Raw genomic sequence first — 15,023 nt, 5'->3', positions numbered from 1 at the left:
GTAACACATGAACCAGCTGAATCATTCTTGGGATAGTTGCTGTAAGTTGATGCAACAAAATAGCTAACAAAATTAATTGTTGGACGGATAAAAGCATGTTGGGGAGAGATGTATAAAGGAGATGAGACAAAAATCACTATGCAGAACACGTTTTTTAATAACTGCATACAGAAAAGCTGTTACCAGTCCCACTGATCCCACCATTTAGTTTTCTTCTATGAAGTGCATGGGTTAGGAAGCAAAACTTTAACCCATTCTCCAAGGAAATTGGACAGGAAACACTACTAGAATAAGAATAATTTAAGAATACAGAGGAAAGTAAAAATAAATGGACACACATGCAACATTCTAACCCTTTTTATTTTTAGGCTACATCTAAGTTATTTGGAGCTCCATCAAGCCTCAGTATATATGACTGGGAAGACTAAAGTTAAACAGTACAGCAGAGAAAAGATGATCAAGGGTAGGGCCTTAGCACAGAGATGTTTGATACTAAAATTGTACAAAGGAAAAGTAAAGTACAGATTTAACAATAAAAGTATACAAAATTAACAAGTATTAGATGTAGGATCTCAGTGATATTAATGGTACACATAACGAATTAAGTGAACGCATGTCTCACTTATTAGGGGTCATTGGTTTGAGCCTTAAGAGGCTTTAAATAAAAAAAAAGGCACAAAAGCCAGGTCTGTCCACTTCACAGTCGGAGTTCATGAGTTCGAATCTATAGCGTTTCACGTTTATGCTGTCACATCCATGTGCGTCTGGCAAGATAGTGACAGTGTGAATGAGGGTGGAGGCATTTCTTTTTTGGTAGGAGACGACCAGCATTAAAAAAAAAAAAAATCAGAAATGTTGAAACTGCTGCCACTTTGGGTGGCTATAATGGAGACTGCTGTGATGAATGCTTCTCAACACTTCCTCCTGCATAGCTCTGTTTGTCTGATAATTATTCTTGCATTTTCCGTTTTATGAGGTGTCCATTATCTGTTGGGCCGGCATATTTATGTTTCCTAACACGTTTCCAAATTCCTTGAAGTTCCACCAACAAATATTTTTTAACAACAACCATAAAGAATAATGCAGACACCTGCAGCAATACCTTAAAGACTGGTTGCTTTGGTTTTGATAAAGTTTTTCATGGTGGTAGGATTAGTGTAATACCATTCTGTATACAGTGGACCCCCGGTTAACGATTTTAATCCGTGCAAGAGGGCTCATCGTTATGCGAAATAATCGTTATGCGAATCAATTTTCCCCATAAGAAATAATGGAAATAAAATTAATCCGTGCAAGACGCCCAAAAGTATGAAAAAAAAATTTTTTTACCACATGAAATGTTAATTTTAATACACACAAACTGAAAAAGGCATGCACAATTAAATGACACTTACTTTTATTGAAGATCTGGTGATGATTGATGGGATGGGAGGAGGGGAGAGCAATATCTTCTTACTGTTTAGAAGGGGAATCCCCTTCCATTAGGACTTGAGGTAGTAAGTCCTTTTCTGGGGTTACTTCCCTTCTTCTTTTAATGCCACTAGGGCCAGCTTCAGAGTCACTGGACTTCTTTCGCACAAGATATCTGTCCATAGTGGCCTGTACCTCTCGTTCCTTTATGACTTGCCTAAAGTGTTTCACAACATTGTCAGTGTAATAATCACCAGCACGGCTTGCAATAGCTGTGTGAGGGTGATTTTCATCCATGAAGGTTTGCACTTCAAGCCACTTAGCACAGATTTCCTTAATCTTTGAAGTAGGCAACTTCTTCAATTTCTCTCTCCCCTCCTCCGAAGCAATTTCCTCAGGTGTGGCCTCTTGCTGTTGAAGTTGATCTAGCAGCTCATCAGTGGTTAGTTCTTCATTGTCCTCCTCCACCAACTCTTCCACATCCTCCCCACTAACCTCCAACCCCAAGGACTTTCCCAATGCCACAATGGATTCCTCAACTGGCACAGGATTCTCAGGGTTAGCCTCAAACCCTTCAAAATCCCTTTTCTCTACACATTCTGGCCACAGTTTCTTCCAAGCAGAGTTCAAGGTCCTCTTTGTCACTTCCTCCCAAGCCTTACCTATAAGGTTTACACAATTGAGGATGTTAAAGTGATCTCTCCAAAACTCTCTTAGAGTCAGTTGAGTTTCTGAGGTCATTACAAAGCACCTTTCAAACAGAGCTTTTGTGTACAGTTTCTTGAAGTTGGAAATAACCTGCTGGTCCATGGGCTGCAGGAGAGGAGTGGTATTAGGAGGCAAAAACTTCACCTTAATGAAGCTCATGTCCCCATAAAGTCGCTCTGACACGTCTGTAGGATGACCAGGGGCATTGTCTAACACCAGGAGGCACTTAAGTTCTAATTTCTTTTCAGTTAGGTAATTTTTCACATTGGGGGCAAATGCATGGTGTAACCAGTTATAGAAAAATTCCCTAGTGACCCATGCCTTACTGTTTGCCCTCCACAGCACACACAAATTATCCTTGAGGACATTCTTTTGCCTGAACGCTCTGGGAGTTTCAGAGTGATACACTAATAAAGGCTTCACTTTGCAATCACCAGTAGCATTGGCACACATCAACAAAGTAAGCCTGTCTTTCATAGGCTTATGTCCTGGGAGTGCCTTTTCCTCCTGAGTAATGTAGGTCCTGCTTGGCATTTTCTTCCAGAACAGGCCTGTTTCATCACAATTAAACACTTGTTCAGGTTTCAGTCCTTCAGTTTCTATGTACTCCTTGAATTCCTGCACATATTTTTCAGCCGCTTTGTGGTCCGAACTGGCAGCCTCACCATGCCTTATCACACTATGGATGCCACTACGCTTCTTAAATCTCTCAAACCAACCTTTGCTGGCCTTAAATTCACTCACATCATCACTAGTTGCAGGCATTTTTTTAATTAAATCGTCATGCAACTTCCTAGCCTTTTCACATATGATCGCTTGAGAGACGCTATCTCCTGCTATCTGTTTTTCATTTATCCACACCAATAAGAGTCTCTCAACATCTTCCATCAATTGCGATCTTTGTTTCGAAAACACAGTTGAACCTTTGGCAAGAACAGCTTCCTTGATTGTCTTTCTGGTGCCCACAATAGTAGCGATGGTTGATTGGGGTTTCTTGTACAGCTTGACTAGGTCGGCTATACGCACTCCACTTTCATACTTATCAATTATCTCTTTCTTCATCTCTATAGTAATTCTTACCCTTTGAGGTGTAGGGTTGGCACTAGAAGCTTTCTTGGGGCCCATGGTCACTTATTTTCCAGAAACAGCACCGAAAATACTGTAATAATACGAAATATTCCGAGTGTATGCTTGGATGTTACCGCGGAGGCTGGCTGGTAAACAATGGGACGGAGCGGCACATGTGAGGCTGGCTGAGGGCACATTGGACGCGTCTCGGACGAAAATCGGTATGCGGGTTTTTAATCGGTATGCGGGGCAAAAATTTTCCGATAAAAGTAATCGTTATGCGGAAAAATCGCTATGCGATGCCATCGTTATGCGGGGGTCCACTGTAGTTGGTAAATGACAGCACACACTTCTACGTACAGTATTTGGGATGATCATTCATTTATTCTCTCTCTCATGTGTGTGAGATTGAGAGAGAGATTGAGAGACTGAGAGAGAGATTGAGAGAGAGAGATTGAGAGAGAGAGATTGAGAGAGAGAGAGAGAGAGAGAGAGAGAGAGAGAGAGAGAGAGAGAGAGAGATTGAGAGAGAGATTGAGAGAGAGATTGAGAGAGAGATTGAGAGAGAGATTGAGAGAGAGATTGAGAGAGAGATTGAGAGAGAGATTGAGAGAGAGATTGAGAGAGAGATTGAGAGAGAGATTGAGAGAGAGAGAGAGAGAGAGAGAGAGAGAGAGAGAGAGAGAGAGATTGAGAGATTGAGAGATTGAGAGATTGAGAGATTGAGAGATTGAGAGATTGAGAGATTGAGAGATTGAGAGATTGAGAGATTGAGAGATTGAGAGATTGAGAGATTGAGACTGAGAGATTGAGACTGAGAGATTGAGATTGAGAGACTGAGATTGAGAGATTGAGAGAGAGAGAGATTGAGATTGAGAGATTGAGAGAGAGAGAGAGAGAGAGATTGAGATTGAGAGATTGAGAGAGAGAGAGAGAGATATTGAGAGAGAGAGATATTGAGAGAGAGAGAGAGAGAGAGACGTGTCACAGTGTGCTCCACAAACTTTCTAATTATTACTTAAATACGAGGGTTAGTGAGGATACAAACTGTTCAGTGACGAAGTACTACCTACAACACATAAGTACACGTACAAGTAAGCCAACTCCTCCACTGAAGTGAATATAAGTAATATCAGTGATATTTAAGTGTGGTATGGTGAAGATATGGTGTGAGTGAGGGGTCAGCTGCAGGCCTTAGGAGTGACGTCACTATTGCCTTCACAGTGAGCATCTAATATTATATGTGTTTTGTGCTATGTACTAGCATCTGGTGCTTTATAACAATGTGACTGGTACAAAGTAACATAGTGATTTGTGTAACACCTTCCTTTAGTGGAAAAGTGGATAGCATAAACAGTGTTTATTAAGTGATAGTGAGAAGGCAACACTTCCAGCTCGTCGGCCCACTGCCTGCCCTCACTACCCACCCCACTATAAACACCCCCACCCATGATACCACCATCCACCCTCTCTCTCCTGTGAACTTCATTGCAAACCTACAAGCCTCCTCTGGGATGACTTCACATTGCAAAATAGCAAGAATATCTATGCTATCTGGCTATTGTCCCAGTAGTTACTGCAGTGTTTGTGGGTATACCACAAGGGACAAAATTTCTCTTAGATGCAAGGAACCTACTTGTTCCAACTACTGCCACACAGATTGCATTCCAGAAGAAGAATTTTGTTGCAGCCAGGTTGAAAATTTCAGAAAATTGAAGGACATCCATAATCCTGTGGAATATGTGGATACAAGCCTGGAGCTACAGGAGGAAGGTTCAGAAGTCCTACTTAAGGGACTTCTGTCCAAAGATCAAGACTGCCCTCTTGGGCTGTGTTGTAAAGTTGCAGCTAAGATAATCCATCACAGGGAAGCACTTCATGACCTCCTCAAATCATTAGGTAACCTCCAAGCTATTGTAGAAGGTCAGTGCAAGCCTACATCAAGTGACGTAAGCTGCTCAGCTGATGGTGACACTATTGACAAAGACTGGAAATTCCACACTGAGCTTAACTCAGGGGTAAATAACTGGTGGAATTCTGTAATTGCCAAGGTCCCACAGACTGACACAGTTCAAAACACTACCTTTGGGAATTCTAACACAATTCCTCTGACCACCACAGAGGGAACAAATCCTCTTCCCAGCAATGAAGGAAGCCTTGGATCTGTTAATTCTCCTACACCTGACATCTCTGCTTCAGCCACTGCCAGTCAACTTGACAGTGCACATACCATCTCTGATCCTACACCTGTCAGCACACCTGCCAACACTATTCCAGAATCTGGCAGCAGTGCTTCATCAGCAAGTTCTGAGTCAGGAGTTTCTCTACCAGAGATTGGTGCAGTTAATAATCAGGGAATTGTCACTTCACCTGATCACCTACTGCACCAAAGTACGAACAGCAGGGACACATCTGTCAGAACTGGTAGAGGACGGGGCAGAGGACGTGGAGGAGGAAGAGATCTACAGTCGTCTCACCCTCCATTAACACAGTTCCAGCAGCAGAACCTGAGGACAAATCTGCAAAACACAGGAGGTGCAACAAATCATAGTCCACCCTCCCAGGCACCTAGGCTGTGCTCTCGCTGTCACCGGAAGGGGCACACTGCCAACAACTGCCTGCGAGATACCAGGTGCAATTACTGCTATAAGAAAGGACATCAGGAGGACCAGTGTAGGAAGAAAAAGGAACTTGATAGACAGGACCACCTGTTTAGAGACCTGTTCTCAGAACAAACCAGCAGGATCTCTGAATTGGTGAACACACTCACATGTCACCCACTCAGCTACTCCCATCTCAGCCTAGCAGGTGGTATTGTGCCTTATAAAAGACCACAGACCTACATCCCTGCAGCTGCCTCAGTGCCCTACTTCTCTCGAGGACAGGCACCTTACATGCCTTACACACCCACCACCTCAAGCTGACCACATCACGTGGAGCCAGTCTATCAGTATCCTGTCGGCCAACATTAGAGGTTTCATTACTAATGCTGGAGAGCTCACACACAGTTTTGTGAACACTCGATGTCCCGACATGACAGCTGCTATTGAAACATTTTTGGACAACAGGACTCCAGAAAATTTTGCAAGAATTGCTGGCTACACCTCATGGATGAGAAGAGACAGACAAGGGCAAGGAGGAGGTGTTGCTGTGTGCTTCACTGAAAGTGTACATGCCCAGCACATTGATGTTGCCATCCCTACTCATCTTGAAATGATGTTCTGCAAGCTATACATAAACACTAGTACCTCTGTACTAGCATGTGCAAAGTACAGACCTCAGTGGCAACATGCAGACATTATCAACTTCCTAATGGAAGATGTGGACTCCCTTCTGCTACAACACAACTGTCAACATGTCATAATTGTTGGTGACCTCAACCAACACCTTATACAAAGGGACTTTGATGACCTTCTTGCATTATTTGACATGAGAAACTTTGTTGATTTCCCTACTCACATCTCTGGCTCCTTCCTTGACCCAGAAGTGAGTGATCTAGCAGAAGGTATAGTCACTTGTCAACCCCTTGGGTTGAAACAAGGCTGTTTTTACGACACTTAAGATCCCAACACGCACAACCTGGCTATGGGAAAGAGGTAATTGGCCAGCCCTTTGCTCTGAGCTCGCCACTACCAACTGGAATGCTCTTCTCCAAGGGGATGTTGACAACCAAGTGAAAGCCTTCACTGGACACATCCTTAATCTACAACAAGAACACATTCCTCACTGGCAATATGTGATGAAGCCTACAGATCAGCCTTGGTTTGACTTTCGTTGTAGAGAGACTGCTAAGTACACGGCATGGTGAAGGTATGAGAGACATCCTACCACCTATAACAGGAACTTGCACAGGCAAGCCTGTAAGCATGTGGGTGACGTTCAAAAGTGGGCCATCGCTAAATGAGAGATGGATACAAGAAGAAAGCTAGCATCAGGTAGGGTAGGCTCCAAAACCTGGTGGTCCCTGGTCAAGGACAGACAAGGTTATCTGCCTGATGAACTCATTCCACCTCTAAATCAATAGGATGGGACCACCTCTACTAGTAGTCAAGTGAAAGCGGACCTCTTTGCCGAACACTATGCTACCAAAATGCAAGTTCTGATCAAGCAAGGGACCCTCTTTGGCTAGCTGCAAAAACTGTGTCAAAACTGTCAGTGGTGACAATAAGGTAGGAAGAGGTGCACTTCCTTCTTAAATTGCCTGACCAAGTAAAGGCTGTGGGCCCAGACAAGTTGAGCCCAAGATTGCTGAGAAGATGTGCAGACCAGCTAGCAGCACCTCTAACTCGCATCTTTCAGAAGTGCCTAGTACAGTGTAAATGGCCTTGTCTGTTCACAAAAAGAAGACCAGAGCAGAAATCAGCAACTACAGACTAGTGTCACTCCTGTCAATCACTAGTAAGATCCTTGAGACAATAATCTCAAGACAAATGACAGAGTTTTTTGACTACCACTCACTACTTTATGACCATCAATATGGCTTCAGGAAAGGTTACTCTGCTGCTGATCTGTTGTTAAACCTCTCTACTAAGTGGCACCAGTCACTGGATGAATCCAAAGTCAGCTGTGTGGTAGCACTGGACATTGCTGGTGCTTTCGACCGGGTGTGGCACCAGGGCCTCTTAGCAAAACTGCAAGCTCTGGGAATTGCAGGCTCTACACTGCCTCCTTCATGGTAGATCTCTAAGGGTAGTTCTCAATGGAAAGGAATCAGCAAGACATCGTATTGGGCAAGTGTTCCTCAAGGAAGTGTTCTGGGACCATTGTTAAGGAATGTCTACTTCAGTGACCTCCTTCATCTCATCCCAGAATCCCATGCATATGCAGACGACTGTACACTGACATTCACTTATCCAAGAGAAGAAATGCTAGCTGCTCTAAGCTACATCAATCACCAGCTCAGAGCTATATCAGCTTGGGGAAATATATGGCAAGTAATGTTTGCACCTGAGAAAACACAAATGATGATGATCTCCAGGCACCAAGAGGGTAATGCTGGTGCACTAGTAAGGATGAATGGGAGGGTGTTAGCACCTGCGGAAGAAGTTGATATCCTTGGGGCGAAATCTGACTCCAAAATGACAAGGAAAAAACCATGTTGTAAATCTTGCAAACAAGGCAACAAGGAAGCTTACAGCACTTCGTTGTATCTCGCATCTGCTTGACAGCAGGGGTTGCAAGATTTTGTATGAGGCACAAGTACGCTCACACCTTGAGTATGCTCCACTTTCTTGGTTCACCTGCCCCCCTTCTCATCTGCGACTACTTGACAGAGTAGAGAACAGAGCAAGACGTCTCATCTCTTGTCTGGACCAATCCTGGATAGATTTGTCATTACAGCAGAGCCTTCAACACAGGAGGGATGTGGGTGGCCTTACTGTTATGTACAAGGCCAATATTGTAAAAGTACCACACTTGGATCCACTTCAAGGACAGCGTGAAGCAAGTTTCTATACCACAAGATGGGCAGAAAGCAGCAACTTCACTCTGGCTGTATCCTTCTCCAGAACATCACTTCATCTGAGATCATTTATTCCCAGGATGACTCGAGTCTGGAACATATTCGTACAGCATTATGATGTCAATGAGATAAAGTCAGTTGAACAGATGAAAATGCTGGCCCAATGAAGGCTCTAACTTCATCCTGTTCCCTACTTGTATGCTTCATAACAATAAAAATGCTTTCAAATGAGCTGATGTAGGTAACAGCTCTTAGCTTGTCAATAAAGTTAGGCATCCTTAACCTGTAAATAGCTTGTCAATAAAGCTTGGGATCCTTAACCCTTTCAGGGTCCGTGCCATAGATCTACAGCTTTACGTTCAAGGTCCAAACCGTAGATCTACGCCATGAGCTCAGCTCACTCTGATAAGCTGTGAGCAGTAAATTTGGGCCTAGATATGAGAGAATACATCTATGTGGTATGTGTGCACCACATAAAACAAATCCTGCAGCACACAGTGCATAATGAGGAAAAAAACTGAGACCGCAATTTTCAATTAAAACAGCGACTTTGCAGTGTTATTTCGTATGTTTTTATAGTTGTATTTGCAATTTCTTGGTCTCATTTGATAGAATGGAAGATATACTACAGAAAAAGAGATGATTTTGATTGGTTTTAGTACTGAAAATGGCTTGAAACTGAGATAAAAGTAGCAGAAATGTTAAATTTTTGCCTATGTTTAAGAGTAAACAAATGACTTCACAGGTCTAATACATGACAGCTGGTGGGTCTAATATACATTCACAAATGTGGTGATATTATTTATAAAATTATTAGTATTGCATAACAGTAAATCTTCTATTTTTTGGTTTCAATAAAAATTCATTGTGAATAAAAAATAAAAATGGAATTCATTTGTAAAGCCTGAAAGCATAACTAATGAACAGAGGAAATGTTAGTTTAGTGCCAGGAATGCCTGCATTGTTTATTCTGGACCCTATTTTGAAATTCAAATATTTTGAACTTTGCATTAACCCGTAAACGGTCTAAATGTACATGTATATATACGTTCTCTACCGTAGTGCCCCAACTTTTCTGCGAAAAAAAACAATCGTTTTTTTAATAGGAAAAAAGAGCATATGGTACCCAGGCATCCCCAATTATTTTAATATGGTGCACAGTGAGTGCGCACACCCATTCTCTCATCTCTAGGTGACTCAGGTTTATCCTGGCAATGTTGAATGTATGACAAATAAAACGTATATATACGTTTGGGGCACTAGCAGTAAAAATGTACATACATATACTTTTGGACCGTTTACGGATTAAATTGGCCAAATTACCAATTTCCGGTAACTTTATTTTGATGTTGAAACAGTTGACTTGGTGATTTCTTGTGCTCAATCGATAGAATAGAAGTAATACTAGTGAAATAGCTAAGAATTTGGTTGACTGGAATACTGTAATTGGCCTAAAATGGGAGTCAAAGTCGGCAATATCGCCGATGCGTAAATATCGCCAATACATCAAAATACGCGAGAGCATAATTTCATGAATTTTCCATCAAATTTTGTACTTTTTGTTTTATTACCTTCAGAAAAAGATTCTCTACCATTTCATAAGAAAAAAATAACAAAATTATTTTTTGAAACTTCTTGGACCCTGGTGCACACTTTGAAATTTGGCCCCTGGACCCTGAAAGGGTTAACCTAATCTTGTCAAACCCTGTGTAAAAAAAGTGTGTGTGTGTGTGTGTGTGTGTGTGTGTGTGTGTGTGTGTGTGTGTGTGTGTGTGTGTGTGTGTGTGTGTGTGTGTGTGTGTGTGTGTGTGTGTGTGTGTGTGTGTGTGTGTGTGTGTGTGTGTGTGTGTGTGTGTGTGTGTGTGTGTGTGTGTGTGTGTGTGTGTGTGTGTGTGTGTGTGTGTGTGTGTGTGTGTGTGTGTGTGTGTGTGTGTGTGTGTGTGTGTGTGTGTGTGTGTGTGTGTGTGTGTGTGTGTGTGTACACTCACCTATTTGTGGTTGCAGGGGTCGAGTCCCAGCTCCTGGCCCCGCCTCTTCACCGGTTGCTACTAGGCCCTCTCTCTCCCCACTCCATGAGCTTTATCAAACCTCGTCTTAAAACTGTGTATGGTTCCTGCCTCCACTACGTCATTTTCTAGGCTATTCCACTGCCTTACAACTCTATGACTGAAGAAATACTTCCTACTATCTCTCTGACTCATTTGTGTCTTCAACTTCCAATTGTGGCCTCTTGTTTCTGTGTCCCCTCCCTGGAACATCCTGTCTTTGTCCACCTTGTCTATTCCACGCAGTATTTTATATGTCGTTATCATGTCTCCCCGACCCTCCTGTCCTCCAGTGTGGTCAGGCCGATTTCCCTTAATCTTTCTTCATAGGACATTCCCCTTAGCTCTGGAACTAACCTTGTCGCAAACCTTTGTACTTTCTCTAGTTTCTTGACGTGCTTTATCAAGTGCGGGTTCCAAACAGGTGCTGCATACTCCAGTATGGGCCTGACATACACGGTGTACAGTGTCTTGAATGATTCCTTACTAAGGTATCGGAATGCTGTTCTCAGGTTTGCCAGGCGCCCATATGCTGCAGCAGTTATCTGATTGATGTGTGCTTCCGGAGACATGCTTGGTGTTATACTCACCCCAAGATCTTTCTCCTTGAGTGAGGTTTGCAGTCTTTGGCCACCTAGCCTATACTCTGTCTGTGGTCTTCTGTGCCCTTCCCCTATCTTCATGACTTTGCATTTGGCAGGATTAAATTCGAGAAGCCATTTGCTGGACCAGGTGTCCAGTCTGTCCAGGTCTCTTTGAAGTCCTGCCTGGTCCTCGTCAGATTTAATTCTCCTCATTAACTTCACATCATCTGCAAACAGGGACACTTCTGAGTCTAACCCTTCTGTCATGTCGTTCACATATACCAAAAATAGCACTGGTCCTAGGACCGACCCCTGTGGGACCCCGCTCGTCACAGGTGCCCACTGTGATACATCATTACGTACCATGACTCGTTGTTGCCTCCCTGTCAGGTATTCTCTGATCCATTGCAGTGCCCTTCCTGTTATATGCGCCTGATGTTCTAGCTTCTGCACTAATCTCTTGTGAGGAACTGTGTCAAAGGCCTTCTTGCAGTCCAAGAAGATGCAATCAACCCACCCCTCTCTCTCTTGTCTTACTTCTGTTATTTTATCATAAAACTCCAGAAGGTTTGTGACACAGAATTTGCCTTCCGTGAATCCGTGCTGGTTGGCATTTATACTCCTGTTCCGTTCCAGGTGCTCCACCACTCTCCTCCTGATAATCTTCTCCATAATTTTGCATACTATACACGTCAATGACACAGGTCTATAGTTTAGTGCCTCTTTTCTGTCTCCTTTTTTAAAAATGGGAACTACATTTGCCGTCTTCCATACCTCAGGTAGTTGCCCAGTTTCCAGGGATGTGTTGAAGATTGTGGTAAGTGGCACGCACAACATATCTGCTCCCTCTCTAAGGACCCATGGGGAGATGTTGTCTGGTCCCATTGCCTTTGAGGTATCGATGTCCCTTAGCAGTTTCTTCACCTCCTCCTCATCTGTATGTATGTCGTCCAACACTTGTTGGTGTATTCCTTGCTGGTGTCCCCATCTGGTCTGTCCCCCCAGAGTCCTTCCTGTCTCTACTGTAAATACTTCCTTAAATCTCGTGTTGAGCTCCTCACATACCTCTTGATCGTTTCTTGTGAGTTCTCCACCTTCTTTCCTCAGCCTTATCACCTGGTCCTTGACTGTTGTCTTCCTCCTAATGTGGCTATACAGCAGTTTCGGGTCAGATTTGACTTTCGATGCTATGTCGTTTTCATACTGTCGCTGGGCCTCCCTCCTTATCTGTGCATACTCGTTTCTGGCTCTTCTACTAATCTCCTTGTTTTCCTGGGTCCTATGCCTCCTGTACCTTTTCCATTCTCTGTTGCACTTAGTTATTGCCTCCCTACACCTTCGGGTAAACCAAGGACTCGTTTTGGTCTTCCTATTATTTCCGTTTCCCTTGGGAACAAAACTTTCCTCTGCCTCCTTGCACTTTGTTGCCACATATTCCATCATCTCGTTTACTGATTTTCCTACCATTTCCCTGTCCCACTGAACCTCCTGCAGGAAGTTTCTCATACCTGTGTAGTCCCCCCTTTTATAGTTTGGCCTGTCCCCTTCAGTTCCTGTTACCTTCTCCACTTGTAACTCTACTATATAGTCAAAACTCAGAACCACATGATCGCTAGCTCCAAGGGGCCTCTCATAAGTGATGTCCTCAATGTCTGAACTGCTCAGGGTGAACACAAGATCCAGTCTTGCTGGCTCATCCTCCCCTCTCTCTCTGGTTGTGTCCCTGACATGTTGATGCATGAGGTTTTCAAGTACCACATCCATCATCTTGGCTCTCCATGTTTCGGGACCCCCATGTGGCTCCAGGTTTTCCCAGTCGATCTCCCTGTGGTTGAAATCGCCCATTACCAGTAACTTTGCTCTGCTCGAGTGAGCTCTTCTTGCCACCTCAGCCAGTGTGTCCACCATCACCCTGTTGTTTTCTTCGTACTCCTCTCTTGGCCTCCTGCAGTTCTGTGGTGGGTTATACATCACTCCAATAACTACTTTATGTTCTCCGGACTGAATTGTACCTACAATGTAGTCTCTTTCTCCAATCATGTCCAAGCCTTCCATTTCCTCAAATCCCCATCGGTGTTTTATGAGCAGTGCAACCCCTCCTCCCCCTCTACTCCTTCTATCTTTCCTCAGGATCTGATATCCTGTTGGGAAGATTGTGTCTGTTATTGTCTCAGCGAGTTTTGTTTCTGTGACTGCTATGATGTCTGGGGATTTTTCACTGATTCTTTCATTCCACTCCTCATGTTTATTCATTATTCCATCCGCGTTTGTGTACCAAACCTTTAGTTTCTTTTCTATCATTGTGGTCATGCAAGAATATTGGGGTTGGGGGAGCGAGAGCCTTGGTGGGGGCCTATATGGGGCTGTGGTGTAGGTGGGGTTTGTGTTGATGGGGGTGGGGTCAGAATGCCCATAAGGGACAGCTGTTGGGGTGAGGTTTGTGATATGGGGATTGGTGGCAGAGGGAACAGTGAGTGGGTTGTAGTATAGGTTGCTCAGTTGCGTTGGGAATGTCGCGGGTGGAGTCTTTTGGTGGGAGATTCTGTGGGGTGTGTTTGCCCTTCCTCCTGTGTCTGGGTCCTGCTCATTTTCATTGCTTCTCGTTCCTCCTTGCATCTCTGTACCCTCTCTTTCAGTGTAGTCCTTTCTTCTTGTGTTCTGTCGCGGTCGAGGTATACTCTCTGGTACCCCTCTTTGTCCCTCAGTCTTGCTTTCTCTTGCAGAATCCTGGTTCGAACTGATTCTTCCTTGAAAGTTACTCTGACAGGCCTTATCCTTCCACTCGCAAACCACCCAATTCTCTGAAAATTTGTCACCTGGGTCATATTGCCCTCCCCTATTGTTTTCATGATGCCTTCAATCATTTTTTTCTCCTCCTGTTTTATTTCTTCAAAGTTGGCCCCCTTGGCTTCTTGGAGCCCGTACACAAAAACTGACCTCGCCCTTTCCTCCTCCCACTGAGTCTCCATCTGCGTCCTCTGAGGCATTTTATTTCCTTCCATTGACATGTTCTTGCCTTCAGTCCCTGTCATATCTGAAACTTCTATTCTCAGTGGACTGTCTTTCCTGTCCAGCTGTCCCTTGCTACTGCAGTTGGCTGTTAGAATCTCTGCATATAGCATACCTTCATTGTCTTCGGACCTGTCGTTGGATCTTAGTGTGCTCGTCGTCTTTTCCCTGGCCCCACGTGGGTCTGATAGGGCCTTCGTGTATGGCATGTCTCTGTTGTTGCTTACCATCCCCTTGTCTGCGCCTGACTTTGAATTTCCTGATGTCACACCTGAATTGTCATTTGTCTCTCTAATCTGTTTCAGGCTTTGCAGTTTCTCTTCTAAGCACTGTATCCTAGCTTCTGCTGCTAAGACCTGTACTTCCCACTTCCTGCACTCTTCAGCTATCCGCTCCTCCATTTTCTTACCAAGCTCTACTATCTTCCTGCCCCACTCTTCCTCCCTTTTTTGGAGCTCTAGCTCCCAGTCTTTCCTCCCTGGTTCGTCCACCAGATCTCTGGGTTTCCGTCCTCTAAGGCCACCCATTTTTTTTTTTTTTTACTTTTTATTACCACAGACAGAAGGCTAGAGGAGGGAGAGGGTGTGGGGGAGAGAGAGAGAGGGTAGAAAGAGAGAGAGAGAGGGTAGAAAGAGGGAGAGAGAGGAGAGAGTATGGGGGTGAGGGATAAGACCAAGGGGGAGGGAGAGAAATGTGAGGGGGGAGAGAAAGGGTAGAGAGAGGGAGAAAGAGAGGGAG

At 44.0% G+C, this 15,023-nt stretch overlaps 2 protein-coding genes across 4 annotated transcripts in view; one reads left to right on the top strand and one right to left on the bottom strand.

The window, feature by feature from the left end:
• The window catches only part of E(z) (histone-lysine N-methyltransferase E(z)), a 442,429-nt gene that overhangs the window by 340,516 nt on the left and 86,890 nt on the right, over positions 1–15,023 (bottom strand). The window lies entirely within an intron of this gene.
• The window catches only part of LOC138853519 (tigger transposable element-derived protein 1-like), a 176,560-nt gene continuing 163,781 nt past the window's right edge, over positions 2,245–15,023 (top strand). The window contains exon 1 of the mRNA XM_070090677.1: positions 2,245–2,699. Coding sequence (XP_069946778.1) covers positions 2,602–2,699 — 98 coding nt within the window. The 5' untranslated portion in view covers positions 2,245–2,601. The remainder of the gene's footprint in view (positions 2,700–15,023) is intronic.

Source organism: Cherax quadricarinatus, chromosome 3, assembly GCF_038502225.1.
Source record: "Cherax quadricarinatus isolate ZL_2023a chromosome 3, ASM3850222v1, whole genome shotgun sequence".
Lineage (NCBI taxonomy): Eukaryota > Metazoa > Arthropoda > Malacostraca > Decapoda > Parastacidae > Cherax > Cherax quadricarinatus.
Note: the sequence above shows the minus strand (reverse complement) of the source record. Positions and strands in the feature narration are given on the sequence as shown.